Here is a 21,411-nt window from a genome sequence, read left to right as displayed (position 1 = left end):
AAAGATGTTTGGTGTGCGCGGGTTTGTGTGAAGTTCTTCAGCAAAAGCCCCTGCCTGCTATTGTTCGGGGCTGGATGCCATCTTTGGCTTGTGGAGTCCGTGCCTGGCTAGCCGCTAATTTGGTTACTTGATACTTTAAATTTCTGAACAAAATTTTTATGCATTTTTCCTTTGTGTCTGTGGGAATTATTCCTGACTCTTGGACCCTAACAGTCTATTAAACTAAATGCATTATAAATAAAAGACAATGTACAGAATGAGAAATACAAAACATAGTAGCTAAGGGTCTAGCACCTAGAATAGTATATTTTTAAAAAACCTCTTATAACTCAGAATGAAAAAGAAACTACTAAAAACAACTAAAAAACATGTGCAAAAGATATAAAGAGACATTTCTCTAAAGAAGATAAATGCTAAAGCTTGGATCTTGACAGTCTCCCCAAACGCCAGAAGTTAAAGACTTGGTTCCAGGGTGGCACTGTCAGAAGGCAGGCTTTTTTTTTTTTTTTTTTTAATTATTGAGCTTTTAAAATTTCAGACATTTCCCAAACATTCCAGACCTCCTCCCCTATCCATGCTTCTCCCCTACCCACTGAACCCCATGCACTCTGCCATACCTGCTAAGTCTTATTCATTCAGGTGTTTGTACCCAAATGACCTTCAGTGTAAATGTGACCACTGAAGTCTAGTCAGCTCATCTAGTGGTCATATGTAAGTTATACTCTCCCTCAACCAGCAGCAATCAGTCTCAAATAGTTCTTAGTCTAGTGCTGACCTATTTCTCACCTCCCCTTTGGGCCCTCGTTTAATTGAACAGCCATTTCATACATTTAAATTTCATACGACATTTCCCAATCAATCTAGACCCCCTCCCCCATCCATCCCTCCTCCCCATCACTGAACCCCTGCCACCACTCAGTGCCACCACTGCCACAGCTCACATAAGCAAGCCTCCAGTGGCCTGGAAGCCTCCATCTCCCTGTATTCATAAACCAGCCCTGGCTCTTACAATCTTTCTGCCCCCTTTTCCAAAATGGTCCCTGAGCCTTGGGTGGGTAAGGTTCCATATGAGTCACATCCTACACTCTACAGTCTCTTATTCTCCAAAATGTGGCCAATTGTGGCCTTCTGTGTACATCACACTCTGCTGTACAAAGAAGCCTCACTGGTTGAGAGTTGAGGGAGGCATTAGCCCTCTTTCTACCCCTTATTCTGCTATGTTGCATGAGCCTTAGCTGTACGGGGGGGGGGGGGCAATGGCTCTTTAAGGGACAAAGCCTACTAGGTCTTTAGGTTATTGGGAATGTTAACTTGAAGGGAACTGAGTCCCTGCCTCCCTTTTTCTCTCATTTTTTTCTATTGTTGCTTCTCAGTCATTACAACAGTTTTGCTCTACCATGCACTTAGCACCACGGTTACCATCCTGCACTCCCATCAGAGTTCTAAAACCAATGAATCTGCTCAATTGAGGACTAGAACCTTTAAGACCATAAGCCCAAATAAACATTCTTTTTCTGTAAGTTGATTATCTCAGGTATTTGTTATAGCAATGGAAAGCCAACTAACACAATGTGCTGGATAGCTTTAGTGTCAACTTGACACACCTGGGTTGAGGGAGCCTCAATTGGGGAATTTCTTCTATTGGACTGGCCTGTGGCTATGTCTGAGGGGCATCTTCTTGATGAGTGATGTGGGAGGGCCCAGTCCACTGTGGGTGGTGCTACCCCTGAGCAGGTGGGCCTATGTTGCAGCTGAGCAGGGGCCAGAGGAGCAAGCCAGTAAGCAGCATTCCTCCATGGCATGTGTTCCAGCTCCTGCCTCCAGGTTCCTGCCCTGAGTTCCTACCTTGGGCTCCCTAATGAACTGTGACCTGGGAGATGTAAGCTGAATAAACCCTTTCCTCCCCAAGTTGGTAGTGGTCAGAGTGTTTTGTCACAGCAATGAAGAGAACAAACCAGGACACACAATATGCAAATGTTGCCAATAAGCAATGAAAAGATGTTTAACATCCTTAACATTAGGAAGTGCAATTCAAAATCATAATGAGGTAGCACTACTTAACTACCAGGATAGCAGTGCCAATAAAAACTGAAATAAAAACAATGGAAAGTTATTATGGAAGTAGAGCTAAAGAACTTTTGGAATGGGGAGGTGAACAGGAATCTTCCCCTGCCCTCTACGGTTATCTAGTATAGAAGTCTTTGTTTTCCAAAGCTATCACATTCCTGTATAAAAATCTTTGTTGCCTAAGGCTTTTGCATTCCTGCAATGCTTGCACTTCTATTACCTTTTCGGGCCTCTGTTATCTTACTTAATTACCACGTATATGCTGTGTACCTTTTGGATATAAAAGCCCTCCAAAACTTGAACAGGGGGTCTGACTCCTTTGATTTCTGGTGTCAGTCCCAATAGTGTCAAATTAAACTTCCTCTCCTCACCTGACTTGGCTGTTGGTCTCTGAGTTTTCCATAACAAAAGTATCACTGTAGAAAAATTGGAATTGTTAGTGGTAATGTAAAATGCTTCAGCCACCACAGAAAAATATGTCAGTTCCTCAAAAAGCTAAACATATTAGGGCTGGAAAGATGGCTCAGGATTAAAAGCACTGGCTGCTCCTGCACAAGACCCAGGTTCAGTTTCTAGCACCCACACTGCAGCTCACAACCGTCTGTAACTCCAGTTCCAGAAGATCTGATGCCCTCTCCTGGCCTCTGTGGGTACTAGGCATCCATGTGGGGTATGTGTGTGTGTGTGTGTGTATGTGTGTATATATATATATATATGTATATATATATAATGTTTATGTATATGCATATATATGTGAAGGCAGAACATTCATCTATATAAAATAAAAATAAATAAGTCTTTTTAAAAAGTTAAACAAAGGGGTTGGAGAGATGGCTCAGTGGTTAAGAGCACTGGGTGTTCTTGCAGAGGAACTGGGTTCAATTCCCAGCATCCACATGGCGGCTAACAACCATCCATAACTCTGGTTCCAGGGGGATCCATACCCTTTTCTGACCTCCACCAGTACTGCCTGACATGGGTACACTTACATGCGTGCAGCAATATACTCATACACATAAAATAAAAATAACATATTTTAAAAAAATCAGATAGAATTATCACATGACCTTTCAATTCCTTTCCTTATGTATATACCTCAAAGAATACAAGACAGAGCCTCCTAAATGTACATGACAATAGCTGCACTATTTAAAATAGCCAAAATGTGGAACCACTCAAATGTCCATTAGTGGGTGAATGGATATACAAATGGTGGTATTTCCATATAAGGGAATCTCAGGGAACCATAAAAAAAAAAAAAAAGAAGCACTACTATTAAGCAATGTAGTATGACTTGCTAAACATTGAAAAGAAGTCAGGCACAGAAGGTCACATGATGTTTCATGATCCCATTTGTTATGGCTTGAATCTGCAATGTCCTCCACAGGCTCATGTTTTGAAGGCTTATTCCCCATCTTTTTTGGGAGCCTGGGAGGCTATACAACCTTTAAAAGGCAGAGCCTTGCTGGCAGAAGCAGGTCACTCTGGATGACCTTTGAAAGTTATACCTGGTCCCCAGCTCTGCTTCCCAGTCCACTGAAATGTGAGGCACCTCCAACACATGTTCAGTCCACCGTGAAATGAACTGTTCTGCTATTCTTTCCCTCTATTAACAGACTGAAACTGAAACTGTAAGCCAAAATAAATCTTTCCTCTCTTAAACTGTTTCTATCAATATTGTGGCCTCAGCAACACAAAAATAACTAATACACTGGGGAGGGAAAGCCATTAATAAGAGACGAGAAAGTGAAGTGGGCCCAGATTAGGGAATTTTCATAAGCTTGGTCCAGAAATCCTCACCTGCTAGCCATGAGTGCTACAACCTGACACCTCAGAGCTGCAGCTGGGCCTTGGTGACCCTAACGTTTGACCAGGAATGAACTTTGATCAAGAGTGCCCTTATTTGCACGTCAGATATTATAGAACTGGAAAGTATGTGTTCATGCTAATAACTTTCATAAACTGTGCAATAGTCAACCTGAAGGACCTCCTTAACATGGCTCTAACTACATGCCAAGAAACTGCACACTAAGAAACTTTCTCTAGGGCTGGAGAGATGGCTCAGGTGGTAAAGTGCTTGTTTTGTACCAGCATGTGGGCCCAAGTTCAGATCCCTAGCCAACCACCCAGAAAAGCCAGGTGTGGCAGCCCATGCCTATACTCCCAATAATGAGGAAGCAAAGACAGCCAGATCCCTGGAGCTTACTAGTCAGCAAGCCTACCTAAATAGGTGAGCTCTAGGTTCACACCACTTATACAGGCTATCTAGACTAGATAAATTCCCTAGTGAGAGGAAAGTTTCGTTTCCAGGACTAGGGGGCTGGAGGTTGGGAGTAGGGGAGAGGCAAGGAACCAAGAGAAACTAATTAATGGGTCAGTGTTTTACTCAGGAGTAATGAAGTGCTTGGAAGTAGACACAGTTCACGTAAAAAAAAATGATTAATTTTCTGCCATGTCAATTTTACCTCAGCAAATTATTTAAAATATTGTTAATCAAAAATAAGTTTGAGGGGCTAGAGAGATGGCTCCACGATTAAGAGCACTGGCTGCTCTTGCAGAGGACCCAGGTTTGGTTCCTAGCACCCAAGTGGCAGCTAACAATCATTAGTAACTCCAGTTCCAGGGGATCTGATTCCCTCTTCCAACCTTCATCGACACTGCATGACATGGGTGCACTTACATATATGCAGGCAATACACTCATACATTTTAAGACAAGATAAGTTAAGAAAAACCAGATGTAGTAGTGCATGCCTTTAATCCCAACACTCAGGAGGTAGAGGCAGGTAAATCTCTGTTGAATTCAAGGACAGCCTTGTCTACATAGTGAGATCTTGTCTCAAAACAAATAACAAACTTTTGTTAAAGTTGGGGGCCAATGAGATGGCTCAGCCTGTAAAGACACCTGCCACCAACCTGACAACCTGAGTTGGATCCCCATACTCAAATGGTAGAAAAAGAGCATGGACTTCTACAAATCATCCTCTGAACGCCACATGCACATACATGCAAAGACACAAAGGCAATAAACATAAGTTAAAAAGTATTTCATTTGCAACAGTCTCAGCAAGCTTTCGAGTCAGTAATTTGATGTCAGTGCTTCTTTGTTACATATCACGCATCTGTGTGAAAAGGACTGTGCTGAACCTCTTTTCCTGCCGGCAATATCTTATTCTACTTCTGTCATTATCTCCATGTTTATACGTTTTAAAGTAGCCCATTAGCACAGGGACCAGAGAGTCAAGTAAGCATCCCTACCAACTTTATTTTTTCACAACAGTGTAAAAGTCCTCCTGATCCTTGTTACTTTTGCTTCCTGATGTGTTTTTATTTCCACCTTATTACTCATTTTCCTTTCCTTTATTTCTCTGTCATGATGGAGACAGTCTCTATCTGTGTTGGCCAATATGTGGAACCAGGTATGGTGACATCCACTGTAATCCCAGTAGTGGAAAGGATAAGGCAGACACAAGTCTGCCTGGGTGTAATATTTACTTTACATGTTATTAAGAAAAATATCTGAGAAGGTTTATTTTGGCTCACAGTTCAAGGGGACAATCCGTCATAGGAAGTCATGGCAGCAGGAGCACGAGGCAGGGCAGTGGGTCACACTGCATGATCTCAGCTCAAAGATGGAGCTGCCTGTGTGTAGGGTAGGTCTTTTCACATCAGTTAACCTCACAGACATGCTCAGGGATTTTTTTTCCTCCCATGGTGATTCTTGTTGTAACTTAAAATAGTAGTAGACTCATGGAAAGGAACAGACATGATATTATCCTTTAGAAGAACTTTATTAGGAGATAGGGCCCCAAAGGTAAGCTCAGAGCTTCGGTCCAAGGAGGAGCTTCAATAGGAGAGATGGCTACTATGTATAATATGATAGGGGTCCTAAATGAGAAGACACTCTTCAGTTTCCAAATATTAAGAGAGTTATACCATCGTGGCCATAGGTAGCCATAACAGGGCCTTGCAGGGATAAGGTACTTTCTCTTAAAATCTGGAGAACAGGGGCTGGAAAGCTGGCTCACTGATTAAGAGCACTGATTGCTCTTCCAGAGGACCCAGGTGCAGTTCCTAGTATCCACATGGTAACTAACAATTATCTGTAACTCCAGTTCCAGGGGATCTGAAGCCTTCTTCTGACCTCCCAGGCACCACACAACACAGGAGCACATGCAGCCAATACATTCATACACATAAAATAAAAAAATATTTTAAAAAATCTGAAGAACAAAGGGAGTTTCTGATCATCACACTGGGTTACACAGAGACGTCCTGCCTTGCCATCCCTCGAAGTCAGAATGTAACTGAGAAACTGATGTTTTATTTCACATTAATGGTCACATGTGACTTACAACTGTTAACTTAGAGAATGCAAAATTTTAATCTTTATAGTTGCTACCAGATTTTCACTTAAACCCAGCTCTTTTAAATATAAAACATTAATACAAAACTTGGCCTTTTGACCATATACTTAACTGTATAAATAATAAATTATTTTTCTTAGAAACAAATGAAACATTTGTTTAGTATTTAATAGGGACTGAAACTGTCATTTTAAGACTAGTCAGTGGTACAGTGTTTACAGAGCAAAGCAGAAGACTGAATTTCCAGCATCCAAAAGAAGGAAGGGAGGGAAAAGGAGAGGAGAAGAAAAGGGAGGGCAAGAGGAAGGGGGGGCTTAGCTGGTTTAATCAAAGAAATGTAAATTCAAAAATTCAAGGAACTTCAAAATTGCAAATATTTTATTGCCAAAAATGGAAAACAAACTTTAAGGCTGATTTTTAAATTTAATAAAAACTGCTCAAATTCTAAAACATTGTATATCTGGCACTTTTACCAAAATTAAAAACATGTATGAATTTGATAAAAATTTGGTTGGCTACAAAGAAAAAAAAAGTTTTTGAAATAACAAAAAAATTTGAAATATACCTTGAAGAATCACTTGTCCTTATCTAGTTTTCTAGTTTGTTTATTATTGTTATTTTGTGTAGCCCTAGCTGGTCTTGAACTCAAGAGAGGCGGCCAACAATGACCTTGAACTTTGATCCTCTTTGTCACTACCTCAAGAGTGCTGTGGATCCAGCCCTGAGCTTCTTGGTTCTAAGCAAGCACTCTTACCAAATGAGTTACATCCCCAGACCCTTTGCTTTGTTTTTTTGAAATAATGTCTTGTTATGCAGCAGCTGTCCTTGAATTTACAATCCTCCTTTCAATCCTTCTACCTCAGTCTCCCAAGTGTTGGGATTATAGGCATGTGCTACCATGCTGAACTGTTATTTATTTGCTGTTACTCTTTAAAAAATTACTTAAATACATTTAATCAGTATGATTCCATAATTGGAATTTCCAAAGCAATAGAAACATATACACCAGGGGCTGGGGGTACAGCTCAGCTGGCAGAGTGCTTGCCTACCATGTACAAAGCCCTGGATTTAATTCCCACATCACATAAAACCAGGTATGGTGGCATGTGATGGAGGCTGAAGGATCAGAATTTCAAAGTCATCTTCTGTTGCATAACAAGTTTGAAGGTACTTTGGGCTACCTAAAACTCTGTTACAAAGAGAAAAAAAGAAAAGCAAAAAATCAAAACAAAACACAACATATATACCAGAAATGAATAGTGACTCCATTTATTACTACAAAGCCAGACCAACCACTTAAAAATTATAGCTAACCTCAAAATTTTATAAACTTGTATCATAATTGGTTTTTTTCAAGGGGGTTTCTAATCTCAAAGTCTGATAGGTCACACACCTTACAAGAAACAAATATTTGTTGAAGAACATGACAGAACTAATTCCTAGAACCTGTTATCTCGTTTTCAGTGCACAGTTCAGTGAAAGCTTGAAAATAAATGTAAGCTTGTGGTAACATACACAGCAATGACTTCTGAGCCTTTTATTTACAAACAGTCCTTTTCACATGCTCAATGGTCTGCCAAGAGAAAGACCCAGGTCTATTACCCCTTCTTAACCCTCCCCCTTAAGTCCCCAGGTAGAAACTGAACCACAAAGAATAGGCTGTTATGTTCCCCATATTTTATTTAAGAAAATACAGAATGATACATGTCTGTAAACCAAACTTTTACTGACTTTAATTGGAGAGATTAAATATCCACTTGACACACAATGTCTCAGTGCTCCAGAGGATAAATGTGATTACATTTGAACTAAATGGTGCAGGACTAGAAATGGGCCATCCATAATTACCTGCTGAGTTAGCATGAAAATCAGACTAACTGGACTAAAAACATGAAGGGGTTTTACCTGTGTTCTAACTGGCCATGGAAGTGAACCTAAACCCACTATTATCTCCTTTAAGAGTTCTCTAAAAAAAAAAAGTCCAAATTATTGATAAAATTCCTTGTAGCTTTAAATTTTTACAATTTAATGAACAGGATTAAATTATAGATCAACTGTGCATTTTCCTGGAAAATAAAAATCTTTCAATTATGGCATGTGAGAGGTTAATCTATAACTTGTTAACTATTTATGAAGAACCAGTAAATCATCAACTAACAGTGATGAGAGGAAGGTTGCTTAAGCTGAAACTTCAAAAGGAAAAGCAGCTTTGATTTGTAAACAAAACTCTGACTCTCAAGGCACATACTATTTTATTCTGTATGGTCTGGAGAACAGGACAGTTATATTTTTGGTTTTGAATGACTGAGTTTATTAAGTATATAACAAGAAAAGGTAAAATAAATAAATAAATAGATAGATGATAGATAGATAGATGATAGATAGATGAGATAGATAGATAGATAGATAGATAGATAGATAGATAGGTAGATAACAAATAGCAGCTAGAGAGCAAACATCACATCAGGTGCTCATAACATCTGACAAGGAAGCTGGAGTAACCTGACTGAGAGCAAACCAAGATATCATCAAATGGGGGCCCTTGACTAGGAAGTTGAGCTGGATTCCCAAATGAGCATTCTCTCCATAGATGAGTTTCCCAAGGCTGAACTTCCGGCCTCCTGGTCCCACTGCAGGCATTTTTCTATCATAGTTTAAACAATAGTAACCTCTATTGAAATAGTTTACCTTCTAGCTGTTTTCAAGAGCATGAACACTCTTCGTCTGTTTTTTTTTTTTTTTTTTTTTCCTTTTCCCTGACACAGACTTAGGGGCACAGCCTGCCCTAGGAAAATGTGTTTTGGAAAATACTTGGAACAAACATGCTAGAGTTTGGGACAGGAAAGCTCTCCTTACTTTTAGAATCTGCTTTCAACAAATAGCATGTCACAATTTACCAATAGAATGTACATTACACTTGTGAATTAACAAGACAGACACACTTCTAAGGACTGCTTTGTAGGACTACATCACATATGACACAGATACAGACAGATTGCTGGGTGTGGCAGCTCACACCTGTAATCCCAGCACTTGGGAGATTGGTGCCCAGCCTGGACATTTGATGCCCTTCTTCAAAAACAAAACAAAATAACAACAAACAAAAACTTCACAAACAGACCATTGAAAAGCTTGACCATTTGACACATTCACCTGTTTCCATTTATTCAATACCAGAACTAATTAAGATGGTTTTATACACAGCTAGGTCAAGAACAGTGCAGTCAGGGTAACTGAGGAGTCTGCACCCAGCAGCATTTGGAGTTGCATGGACCTATGCAGATCGGGAGCAACAGCAGCTCCTTGTTAAAGAATCCAAAAAGAACCAGCCAAACTATTTCCTCTTTCTATTTCTCCCGCCTCACTTGGCTGCACGATGTTCTTTTACTTCAAGTTCTTAATTTACTGTTTTCCCCTCAAGCTGTTACAATGTTTGTTTGAAGCAGCTTCCACTATGGATAGAGCATTCCTAATCCAAAAATTCAAAATGGCCCCAAATCCAACCTTTTGAGCACCAGTGCAATGATACAAGTGGAAAATTCCACATTTGACCTTGTGACAGGGTACAGTCAAAACACATGTGCACTAGGAATATTGCATAAAATTATCTTCAGGCTATGTGCATAAAGTGTGTCTGAAATACAGATGAATTATATAACTATATCTGGGTCCCACTGCCATGGTATATATGTATATACAAATACATAATCCAAAAATCCAAAAAGTACCTGAAATCCGAAACTACTGGTTCTAAGCATTTTGGATAAGGACTAGTCAACCTGTATTATTACTACAGTTGGCGGAGGGAGATCACTGTGTGACTTCCCTAGCCACCAGCTTCTCTCCTAACCTAGCCACCTGCTGCAAGGGAGCCATTTATGTCAATACTACATGAAAGTAGTCGCCACCACTATAAATCAAAATATTTAGACTCTTTGAATAACAAAATTTGAGGATAAAACTTCAATAGTACTGTATTTCAATTATCTTAATTTTTTGTTGTTGTTGTTTTTTGACTGGGCTTCCCTAGTCCCAGTTTGCCTGGAAGTAACTATGTGGACCAGGCTAGCCCCTTACAGTGAATGGCCTGCCTCTGCCTCCTGAGGCTGGGATTAAAGGTGTGTGCCACCATGCCTGGCTCATTATTTTTAAAAGCACAAATTTTAAAAAAAGTATCAACCAGACATAACAGTACAGCCTTTTTTTTACTATTAATACTTTAGGACCAGGTTCTTCAGCCCCCGACCCAACACTCTCCACTCACCTACAACTACAATCATTATTAACCTTTTCCTCAATGCTTTATTCATCTACAGAAGTGGGATAATAAAAATGCTTACATCATAGGCTTGTTTTCAGGATAAATAACGTATGCAAATTGCTTAAAACAATGCCTGACATTTGTTGTCAGGCAAATGCCTTTTGGTAAAGACTCAAAAGAAGTTAGCTGCTATCAGATTTTAACGAAACTACGAGTGTACATTTAAGTGAGAACAATTGTTCATCAAGTGAACATGTTAACACTGTGATAAATATCCCTGTTCATCTGATTTTTTTTTTCCTACTCGGAAAATTCTCAGTTTTTGAGATAGATCACTCACTGAACCTGGAGTTTACTCACTCAGCTAGAGTGGATGGCCAGCAAGCTCTTAAATCAGCCTGTCTTTGCACCTACTCCCACCCACCCCCACCCATGCCAGTGCCAGGATTATGGTTACATGCCATACCTGGCATTAAACAGAAGCTGGCAATCTGAGTTTAGGTACTCATGCTTGCACAAGTACTCTGCTGACTGAGCCATCTTCCCAGTCCCTTAAGTATTAATCATTTTAATAATTGACAATTTGATTTAAAATGCTGATTTATTATTCTTCTATTGTCAGTTGAACATCTTATCATCTGTATTTTAAAAAATATATTTCATTATTTTATGTGTATGAGTGTATTGCCTACATGTTTGTAAGTGCAACCATGTCATGCAATGCCCAGAGGTCAGAAGAGGGCATCGGATTCCCCCGAACTAGAGTTATGGATGGTTGTTAGCTGCCATGTAAGTGTGGGGAATCAAACCTGGGTCCTCTACAAGAGCAGTCAGTGCTCTCAACTGCTGAGCCATTTCTCCAGCCCCTTATCTGTATTCTTTTATCGTTTACCTCTTCATATTTGATATACTATATAAAGTCAGGAATATTTTCTCCTGGGTCAATAGGAAAGAAAACATTTGTGCCCAATGCCCAAGTCCACAATTTGCAAACATGTTGACAGACTTCCTTTCTCCTTCAATCTCAGTACAATATAATTTTAAGCTAAATTCTTCTTGATGTATAATCAAAATCCACTTGCTTGTGTTGCTTAGTATCTTTTTTAAAATTTGAATGCTTGTGTGTGTGTGTATGTAATGTATATGTGTGTATATACATGTTTGTACACGTGAGCACAAGTGTGTGTGTGAAGGTGCATGTGTGAAGGTCCAAAGTTGATGAGTGTCTTCTTCGATTGCTCTCCACTTGATTGAGGAAATGTCTCTCACTGAACCCTGACCTTGCAGATTCCAGCTAGTCTCACTGGCCAGCTTGTCCTGGGGTGGGGGTAGGGGGGAAATCCCCTGTCTCTACCCCACAAGTGTTGGGATTACAGGTGACCATCACACTTGCCTGACTTTTATACTGGTTTCAGGGATCTGAACTCTCGTCCTCATGCATGTACAGGAAGTGCTTTGTCCACTGAGTATCTCCCTAGCCAGGATGCCTAATTCTTATCCATTCATTTTATATAAAATCAGCAATCAGTGAGAGATCCACGTGTATGGTGCTCACTTCATCAAGATCTAGTCCCCACTTTCCCCCATAAAAAGAAGGGAACAGACTCAATAAGGAATTCTGCTTCAACATTGACAGTTTTCCTATTCTTCCAAGCTCCTGTGGTATTTTATTTTATTTTATAAATGAAATGAGGCCCCAAGAGATAAAGCACATAGAATTTGGGTCTGTTGCTCTTGGGCCTGAGTTTTGCTTCCCATTAATCCCTCTGCCTAATCACTAAAAGCCCAACGATTCTACTCCTTCTCCAGCCAAAATGCATGTGACTCTTCAGTCATACAGACTTGAACTCTCCACAAATTAAGATCATGAAAATTCCAGGTCAGTAAGATTTATTTCATTGTGTATCTTATTGCTAGTGCCTTGAAGAGTGCTGAGTACACAGTACGTGCTGGATAAACCCATGCTGAGGGAGTGACTCATGCTCTTCCTCGTAAGCACCTGTCAAAGTTACTGATCAGTGTCACACAAATAGGATCTTAATTCAAAAGGTCTTCAGTCTTGCAACACAGAAATTATGTAAGGAGACATAGTCCTTGCCCTCAAACTTTTAGTCTTTATGCAATTCTACTTTAGTCATCTGTTTATTCATTCTCTACCTCTGTGTCTCTATCATCATACAACAAACACAACCCCATTTTACTCCTACTGTCTAATTTAGCATATGACTACCTCAAATACCAGGGACTGGATTCCTGAATTTCATTCAAAGTAATAAGAACACAACTCTTTAAAACATTTTCAAAGGAAATATTAAGGACCAAAATCATGTTTCCTAACTGCTTCTTTTTTATTTTGAAGTTTGGGGTTTTGGTTCTTTTGAAACAGTGTCTTGGTTGCCTGGACTGGCATCAAACTCATGATCCTCCTGCCTCAGCCTCCTAAGTTCTAGGATTACAGGAGTGGACCACTATGCCCAATCCTACTTTGTATTCACCTATTAACTATATAAATGGGCTCCTACATAAACCAACTTACATTACGTTTTAAAAAGTTTGTGGATCTCTTAGTGCTACAAATAAATACTGAATAATGAAATTTTACTTCAAAGAATTTTAAAATGTAAAATGTGTTTACCTTTTGGCCCAGAATTCATCCTTTGAGACTCTCCTAAATACAAGCATGCACATACACATAAGCCTAGAGCTTAACACAATAACATTATGAAAAATAAAAAGGAATTTGCAGAGAAATGTATATAGTATGAATCTACTTTATTATGAAAGGAAAAACATAAAGAAATGTAGAACAGTTACATAAATATAAGCCAAGGAGTAGAAGGTTCTGTGTCTGAATGCTGCACATATCCTAAAATTCACATTGAAGTCCTTCTCCGCAAGGTGATGGCATCAGGAGCTGGGGCCTTTGGGAGGTGACTGGGCTATGAGGGCAGAGCCACCATGAACAGAATAAGTGCCCTTATAAAAAGAGGTTCAAGAGAGACTCCCTCGGCCTCCCACTATGTAAAGACATAGAAGACACCATCTATGCAGCAGAAGGCTGGTCCTCAGCACAGTGCCTTGAGCCTGGACTTCAGCCTTCAGAAATGTGAGCAGTACATTTTATGGTTTGCAAGTTGCCCACTTATGCACAGTTGTTGTCTGACTTAATGACAAGCATCATTTTTATAATTAAAAAGTGAAAAAGTTGGTTGTCTTCTAATGCTCAGTCCTCTTTCATCACTGTCATTCTGAGCTCACGATGCAGGTGGCACTGGCAGTGAAGCAATGGGCTCTGAGTTCCAGGACAGTGGGCTAGGGGAGGAAGAAGTGGCATTCCAAGGCACAAGTAAAGCAGGCCTCTGCAGGCCACAGAACTACTTAAAAGATGGCAGGCTCAGGTCATTGGAGGCAACACAGGGTGGTCTATGCCCATCTAGACACCCTTCGGTAACCTATGAAAATGGTTCCCTACCCTTGTCCCAGAAAAACCCTACAAAAATCATACACATTAAGAGGTTCAATTCTTTGTGTTCACTTTAATAATACCCATGAAGCTGCCCAGACCATGAATGATATGCATATCTGAAAAGCCACCAAGTATCTGAAAGACTTCACTCTAAAGCCGAGACATGTGCCATTCCAGGGATGTAATGGTGTCTGAAGCACAGACAGCAATACTGAATGTGAGGTTTAGACATGGATTCTCTAGCCACTGAACACACCCAGGTGAACAATGCACCTGAAGTAACAATGCACCCAAGATACGCTGCCACACTCACAGAGCTCATGGTCAATTAACCCACAGCTGAGCTCCTCTGTCACATGAAGATGAGCCTCACTGAAAAGGAAGAGACTGTTCCTAAGCCAGAAGAGGAGGGTGCACAGAAGGAAAAATACCTGGAAGGAACTGAAGAGCAACTTATGACATGGGAATAAACTCAGCATAAAATAAATGAAAATGTCTGTTCTTCTAGGTTTACAGTTTTTCCCATGTTTCAGTTCTAAATATGGGCACTCCCTAAATTCTGAAGACATGAAAAACAATCCTACAAATGCAAGATACTGTGCTAACCCAAGCAGCTTGAAGGGCAGTATGGAGGAGGACAGAGGTTCCACACTGGTCACTTCTCACAAAGTGGCCTCTCAGAGGAAGAAAATGTAGAAAAGATAACACATAACACAATGAAAAAGTGGACCAGGAAAAGAATGAAACGACATGAAAACAGAAATGACTGGCAGGTCCTCCAAGCTTGTTAAAAATAATTAACAAAAGACCAAGGAATCCATAATATGTTTGAGACATCTATACAGTCAACAATGCTCGACAGTAGCATAGGACTATTGCAGCTGCAAGTAAAATTCTATAAACTAAACCTTTTACAGGAGTTATATTTTACCACCAGAAACCATTCTAAAAACCATGTCTGGTGTCTGACATAACCAGGAAATGGGGCAGCTCTGGGATAACTGCTACAATTTCCACCATCCTGTGTATCTTTATAGTATTCTATAGTTTATAAAGCTCTTTCATACACACGAGTCAAATATATTAATTGCTAAGGGAAAACAAGAGACATACAATGCCTTTTGTTATACACATAGTGCAGGAATTTAATCTCTGATCATTTTAAGAGGTTGCCAGAACATGAACTTGAAATGTATGCTGTGAAAAGGGGTGTGATCTCGGGGAAAAGGGAGCAGATAGAGGGGAGGAAGGGAGAGCAGGGTAACAAGAGTAGGGTATGGTGACATATATGTATAGAACTGTCTTGATGGAATCCATTATTTTGTACACTAAAAAGATGTTCAAAGCCATGCATGGTGGTGCACGCCTGTAGTCCCAGCATTTGGGAGGCAGAGGAAGGTGGATCTCTGTGAGTTCAAGGCCAGCCTGGTCTATATAGTGAGTTCCAGGACAGCTGGGGCTATAGGGAGACCCTGCTTCAAAAAAAAAAAAAAAAAAAAAAATTCAAATGAGATAAGTGCTATGAGCCACTATATACATCTGTCTGACTTGTGCAGTGAATACTTAGGTATTTTCCTAAACTGAATGCTGCCAGAAATTTCCAGAAAACCAAAAGTTTACATTAACTTTTATGTCTACTCTGTTGGGCTATTATTGGTAGTTAGAAACTAATGTACTCATAAATACTTTTGTATACACTTTACACGTTGGGAAAATTGGGGCTATTATTCTTGACAAAATTTCTTTTTTAATATTTTTATTTTGTTTGAGTGTTTTGCATGCATGTATGTAAACATACCCCCATGTGTGAAGTGCCTTGGAAGCCAGAGGAGGGCGTTGGATCCTCTGGCACCAGAGCTATGGATGGTTGTTTGTCACCATGTGGGTGCTGGGAACCAAACCTGGGTCCTCTGAACTGCTGAGCCATCTCTCCAGCTCTGAAAAAATATTTCTTATACTAGCTTTACCCCAAAAGGTTAGAAAACTTAGGGTAAATGTGATTTCATATCATGTAATAATGATTTTGAAAAAAAGTATAAATATAACTGCAAACTTTTCAAGTTGAAAAACTGAAAAAAATTTTAATCTAGGCATTCAACCCCACATATGTACCAATATGCCAAACTCTAAACAGATACATACCCATTTCTTTCCAAATAAAGCAAAGATATACTTTGTAATGATTTCTACCTACTACACACACACACACATCCCTAATATGATATACTTTCCAAATATTTAGGCAAATTCAAAATATAGAAACAAGCTATCATAAATCATAAATTCAAGTATAAGATACAAATCAAGTTGTATAAACCAGAAAAGGTCACATAAGGTAAACTCATTTAAAATGAGGACCAAATTTTATAATAAGCAGTGGGAAAAAAATTCTGATGAGGAAATTCTCTTGACAAATTTAAATAGTTTCTTTAACTTCCACGTAATAAAATTTAGGTTATAATGAAAACTATTAGCTTACTTCTAGAACATGCCAAATGAATCAAACGTTGGCTCAGCAGCAAAATTTTTTTCCAACAAGTTATATGACATTCCAACTCAAAAGCACTTTGATTTTCCCAAGGCAATCATAAAGTTTTGTTTTGTTAGCACACCAAGGCTTCATCAAACATCCCAAATGTCTCCTTAATACTTTAATCTTCAAATCATTCTCTTTTTAATGCCTATAATTCAGAGTCATACTTGTTGGTCTTTCTTTTGTTTACTTTTTAACTAGGCTGTTAGGCACTGTGCTTTAAAAAAAAATCACCTGGAATACTTAACATACAACAAAGGCACAGGCCCTAAGAGATGCACATATGACCTGATGTTAAGGACTAGTTTTCTCAGTGATACATTAAGCAGTATTTTCCTTTCATGCACATTCCTCCTGCAGCCTAATTACATGGGAATAGATAATGAAGGCACAGCTACCAAGAACTTATGTATCTGTATTGCCTGCATATTTAATATGAACAGACAGACATCATTATCTGAATATCGTGATGTATACAATGCATCCTGGTCAGGACATTTACAAATGAATTTTAATGCAGTATAATACCATACCAAGGTTGTCAAGGAGTTCCTTTTCATATACAGCCTCTCTAAGTGCTTCAGTCCTTCATCTTTCAGTAACTCCAATGGGAAATGGTGAAGATTCCTGTAATTTAAGAACAAATTCTTGTGCTTCTCAAGCCTTGCCAGAGAGATGGTCTTACAAAGTTCAGATGCCATGACTGAATATATCTCATCACAGGCACACTGCAGCACTACATCTTGTCAAAACTGGTCCATTTCTATAAAGAGGATTTAAAAAAAAAAAAATCAGTGTAAGATTTTTTTTTTTTCTTTCTGAGACAGGATTCACTATGTATCTCTGGGCTAGCCTGGTATGTGCTATGTAGACCTGTGTGGCCTGGAACTCACAGAGATCCATCTGCCTCTGACTCCTGAATGCTGGGATTAAAGGTGAATACCACCAAACCTGGTTACTATAAGATTTCTTACAGCCCACAGGTGCTTGGAAGGTAGAGGCAGGCGGATCTCTGTGAGGTCAAGGCCAGCCTGGTCTACATACTGAGTTCCAGGACAGCTGGGGCTACAGGAAGACCCTGTCTCAAAAAGACCAAAAAAAAAAAAAAATCAAATTCAGCAAGCCCCATTTTCATCATGAGCAAATACTTCTGTATTTAAGGTATCTCAAAAACTTTAATATATATTATTTTTTCTTATATCATTAACAGCTTAATTTTTCACTTCCTACTAAATACTGGTTCATATTCCAAATTTTTTCTCTTTTATCTTTTTAAACTTTTCTTTACAGCTTTTCAGATTATCAGAAATAGCAAAGAAATAGTCACTACTAAGAAACACCAAAGTCACTACTCCAGAAACACCATGTTAGGAACAAGAGCCGTGTATTATTGAATTATAATCTCTGTAGGCCTAGGTTGACTCACATAGAAAAAGTAGATGTAGCAGATAATATGTTGGTTTCAGAGCCTGAGTCTAAGATAAATTATTGTAAATTCTTTCCTACTTCCAAAATTGTTAAGAGAAGTAACTTATATTTGTCATCTTACAAACTAGGCACAGGGCTGAACAAACTTCACTATTAACACAAGAGGAAACAAAGTCAGGGCGTCCACACTGGTCAAAGATGAAACAGCTTGTAAGGAATTAAATCACAAGTCTTGACACCAGGCCCAATGGTGTCATTTTCACAATGATATTTTATAGTCATGTTACAATGACTGACAGGATTCTGTAAGATATTAAGAAAATGAAAAAGAAAAGAAACTATGAATGAGTTTTGTTCAAAGAGTCTGTTTTTCTAGACATCTCTCCCAGTTCTCTTTGAAACAGAAAAAGAAAAGAAGTTTTGTTAATCAAGAAAATAATTTTCAAGAGAACAAATGATACCAAATGCTGGTGGGACTGCAAACTCATGCAACCTCTATGGAAAACAGTGTGGAGAATGCTTAAAAAAAACTAAAAATGAACCTAACACAGGACCCGGTTGTACCACTCCTTGGTATATACCCAAAGGACTTATCCTATTGTAGAGACACTTGTATAACCATGTTTGTTGCTGCTCTTTTCACAATAGCTAAGAGGTGGAAGCAACCTAAGTGCCCCTCAACTGACAAGTGGTTAATAAAAATGTGAAACAGCTTGTAAGGAATCAAATCACTCCAGAACGCACCATTAAGGGAATCAAAAGGCACAGATTGGGCCAAGGCAGGGGCCAGGACCAGCAGCAAATCCTATCTGTAGAATACTTGTAGTCAGAGCATAAAAAACTCTCACACCTAATTACAAGAAAATAATTAAATAGCTGATAAAACATTTGAATAGACTGCACCAAAAGAAGTCATACAAACAGCTAAAGTACATAAAAATGTGGCCCATATCACAAATCATCAAACCACAAGATGCCATTAGCCACTCAGGGGACGGCTATAATGAAAAGGACAGACAGCACGAGTTGGTCTGGAGCTCACACTTGCTCACAGGAACATAAAATGGTACAGCCACTTTGGAAAACACTGTCTTAAATGTTAAGCACACTCACCATGAATGTGGAGAAAGGGGAATGCTCATTCGCTGCTGGTGGGATTGCAAACTTGGGCAACCCCTAAAGGAAAACAGTGTGGAGAGCTCTTAAAAAACTGAAAATGAACCCTCCATATGACCCGGTTATACCACACCTCAACAACCCCTCAGTTATCTTGGTAAGTATGCTCAGTAAATTCACTGGTTCCCCAGTAAAACTTTAATCAAACATTGGCTTGACACTCGAACCGCAAAAGGAAATAAGCATTGCTTAGCATCCCTAGGAAAAGAAGTTTCACAACTGACGAAAAATTTCTTTGTTAATGCTATTATGTCTCATAATTATCTTTTTTAAGTTTCACAACCGATGGAAAATTCATATGTTAATGCTATTATGTCTCATAATTATTTTTAAAAAATGAAAAGAAAATGAGAATGTAAAAGATGTTAAAAGGATATGGGAATTGAGATGTTTTCCAAAATAGAAAAAAATGAGAGAGCCTAAGCAAGTGATGAAGGTCTGTTTAGGTTTGTTATAAAGGATGAGACAAAAATAATGTACACATAAGATTAAAATTTCTACGGTCACAGTTTAGTCAACTAGTTTAAGGAAGAAAATATAATCTAGTCAATGTTTATCTGAGAATATTTGGTTCTTTATCCAAGCCTTATCTACATAGCACATGATAATTAAAAGTATCAGACTGGTGGAACTAACCTTATTGGATGTTTAACAGCCATACTTTAAGGCCTATACTAATGTGGTCAGAGGGACTTAAAGGACAGTTTTTGCCCCTTGCCCTCCAAGGTCAACCAAGTTCCAGGGGACTATGGAACATGTCTCAAAATGTCCTGTAAATGTGATGAGTCACCTGTCCTCTTCTTTAGGGAGGAATTTATAGTCTTAAATACCCAAAAGGAAAGTAAAACCAAAGAGTAAAATCATCAGTATATTTCTTTTTAAAAAATATTTTTTATTTATTATTTTTATTTTATGTGTACTCTTGTATTGCCTGCACGTAGGTAAGTGCACTCATGTTGTACAATGCCGGTGGAGGACAGAAAAGGCTGTTGGATCCCCTGGAACTGGAGTTACAGACAGTTGTTAGCTGTCGTGTGGGTGCTGGGATTGAACCTGGGTCTTCTGCAAGAACAGTCAGTGTTCTTAACCTCTTAGCCATCTCTCCAGCCCCATCAGTATATTTCTTTAAGAGTTCAAGGGATTATACTTCCCAGACATTAGGCTTAAGTCTATATAAAAAGTTATTTAGACCATTATTTCTCATTGATGATTTTGTTCCTAACCAGAAAATGCTGCTCAGATGTAAGACTTCAAATCTTGGTCTCCAATACTGTAGTGCCCACCTGTAGCTAAGGGAGACAACCAGCTATTGTTCTAAAATGATGGGTACATTTGTTTTCTCCCCCTATTTAGAAGCCTTTGAGGGAACTGACACTGATTCTAACCACTCCAACAGCTATCAAAATACCTGAAAGCAAATCCTGAATCCATCACTCTAGAGTCCAGCCTTGGAAGACAAAGAAAAATGAGGAAGAACCCAATAGAGGGATGCTTTTGGAAGCCCTTGTCAAGAAATTCCAATGGACTCTCATATGAACATTTGAAAATTGCCCTGTTCTGACTTTTTTCTAGTTCCCTGTCTAGAACTTGTAATGCTAATTACTCTTGCCTTTACTTTTCCTTCACATTTCCTATTCATGATTCAAGGACTTTCTTTTCCCCTTTTAGAGATAAGAGTTATGCAATTTGGGAGTCTTTTAGAAAGACCCACTAAATGGGTACTCCAATTGCCTCACCCTGCATCCCTGTTCAGCATGGAAGAAGCCAGAGCGGTCTGCGTGTCTATTCCCTATTGGCAATTTGGGTAACTCCTTCAGGGATGGTGTGATAAGAATAGGAGGTAGGAATTGGCTAGGCAGTTAGGGTAAAAAGACCCCAAAGAAAAGTAGCCAGTTTCTTGGCTAAAAGTCAAAATGTCCTTGGGCCTGTTAGCAACATACTCTGTTCCAAAGGCCAAAAATGTCAAAAGTATTTGGGACATTGTATCTAGTCCTGGAAAAATTTTAGGGCTATCTCTTCAGAGGGGGGAATGTTAGAGTACACAAAAGCCCCATAAAAATAAACAAAAGAAGAAGAAAAAAGAAAAGAAAAAGAAAAAAGTGATGGGGAGATAT

General features: G+C 39.1%; 1 protein-coding gene across 4 annotated transcripts in view; it reads right to left on the bottom strand.

Annotated features, from left to right (window-relative positions):
- The window catches only part of Lrrc28 (leucine rich repeat containing 28), a gene marked incomplete at its 3' end in the record, with an annotated part of 141,932 nt that overhangs the window by 118,083 nt on the left and 2,438 nt on the right, over positions 1-21,411 (bottom strand). For 3 of the 4 annotated variants that reach the window (XM_017799534.2, XM_029566214.1, XM_017799536.2), the window contains 1 exon segment: positions 17,227-17,456. In XM_017799534.2, coding sequence (XP_017655023.1) covers positions 17,227-17,394 — 168 coding nt within the window. 4 annotated transcript variants of the gene reach the window in all.

This window comes from Nannospalax galili, unplaced genomic scaffold, assembly GCF_000622305.1.
Source record: "Nannospalax galili isolate Female #2095 unplaced genomic scaffold, S.galili_v1.0 scaffold759, whole genome shotgun sequence".
In the NCBI taxonomy this organism is placed as follows: domain Eukaryota; kingdom Metazoa; phylum Chordata; class Mammalia; order Rodentia; family Spalacidae; genus Nannospalax; species Nannospalax galili.
This window is presented reverse-complemented; position numbering and strand designations above follow the sequence as displayed.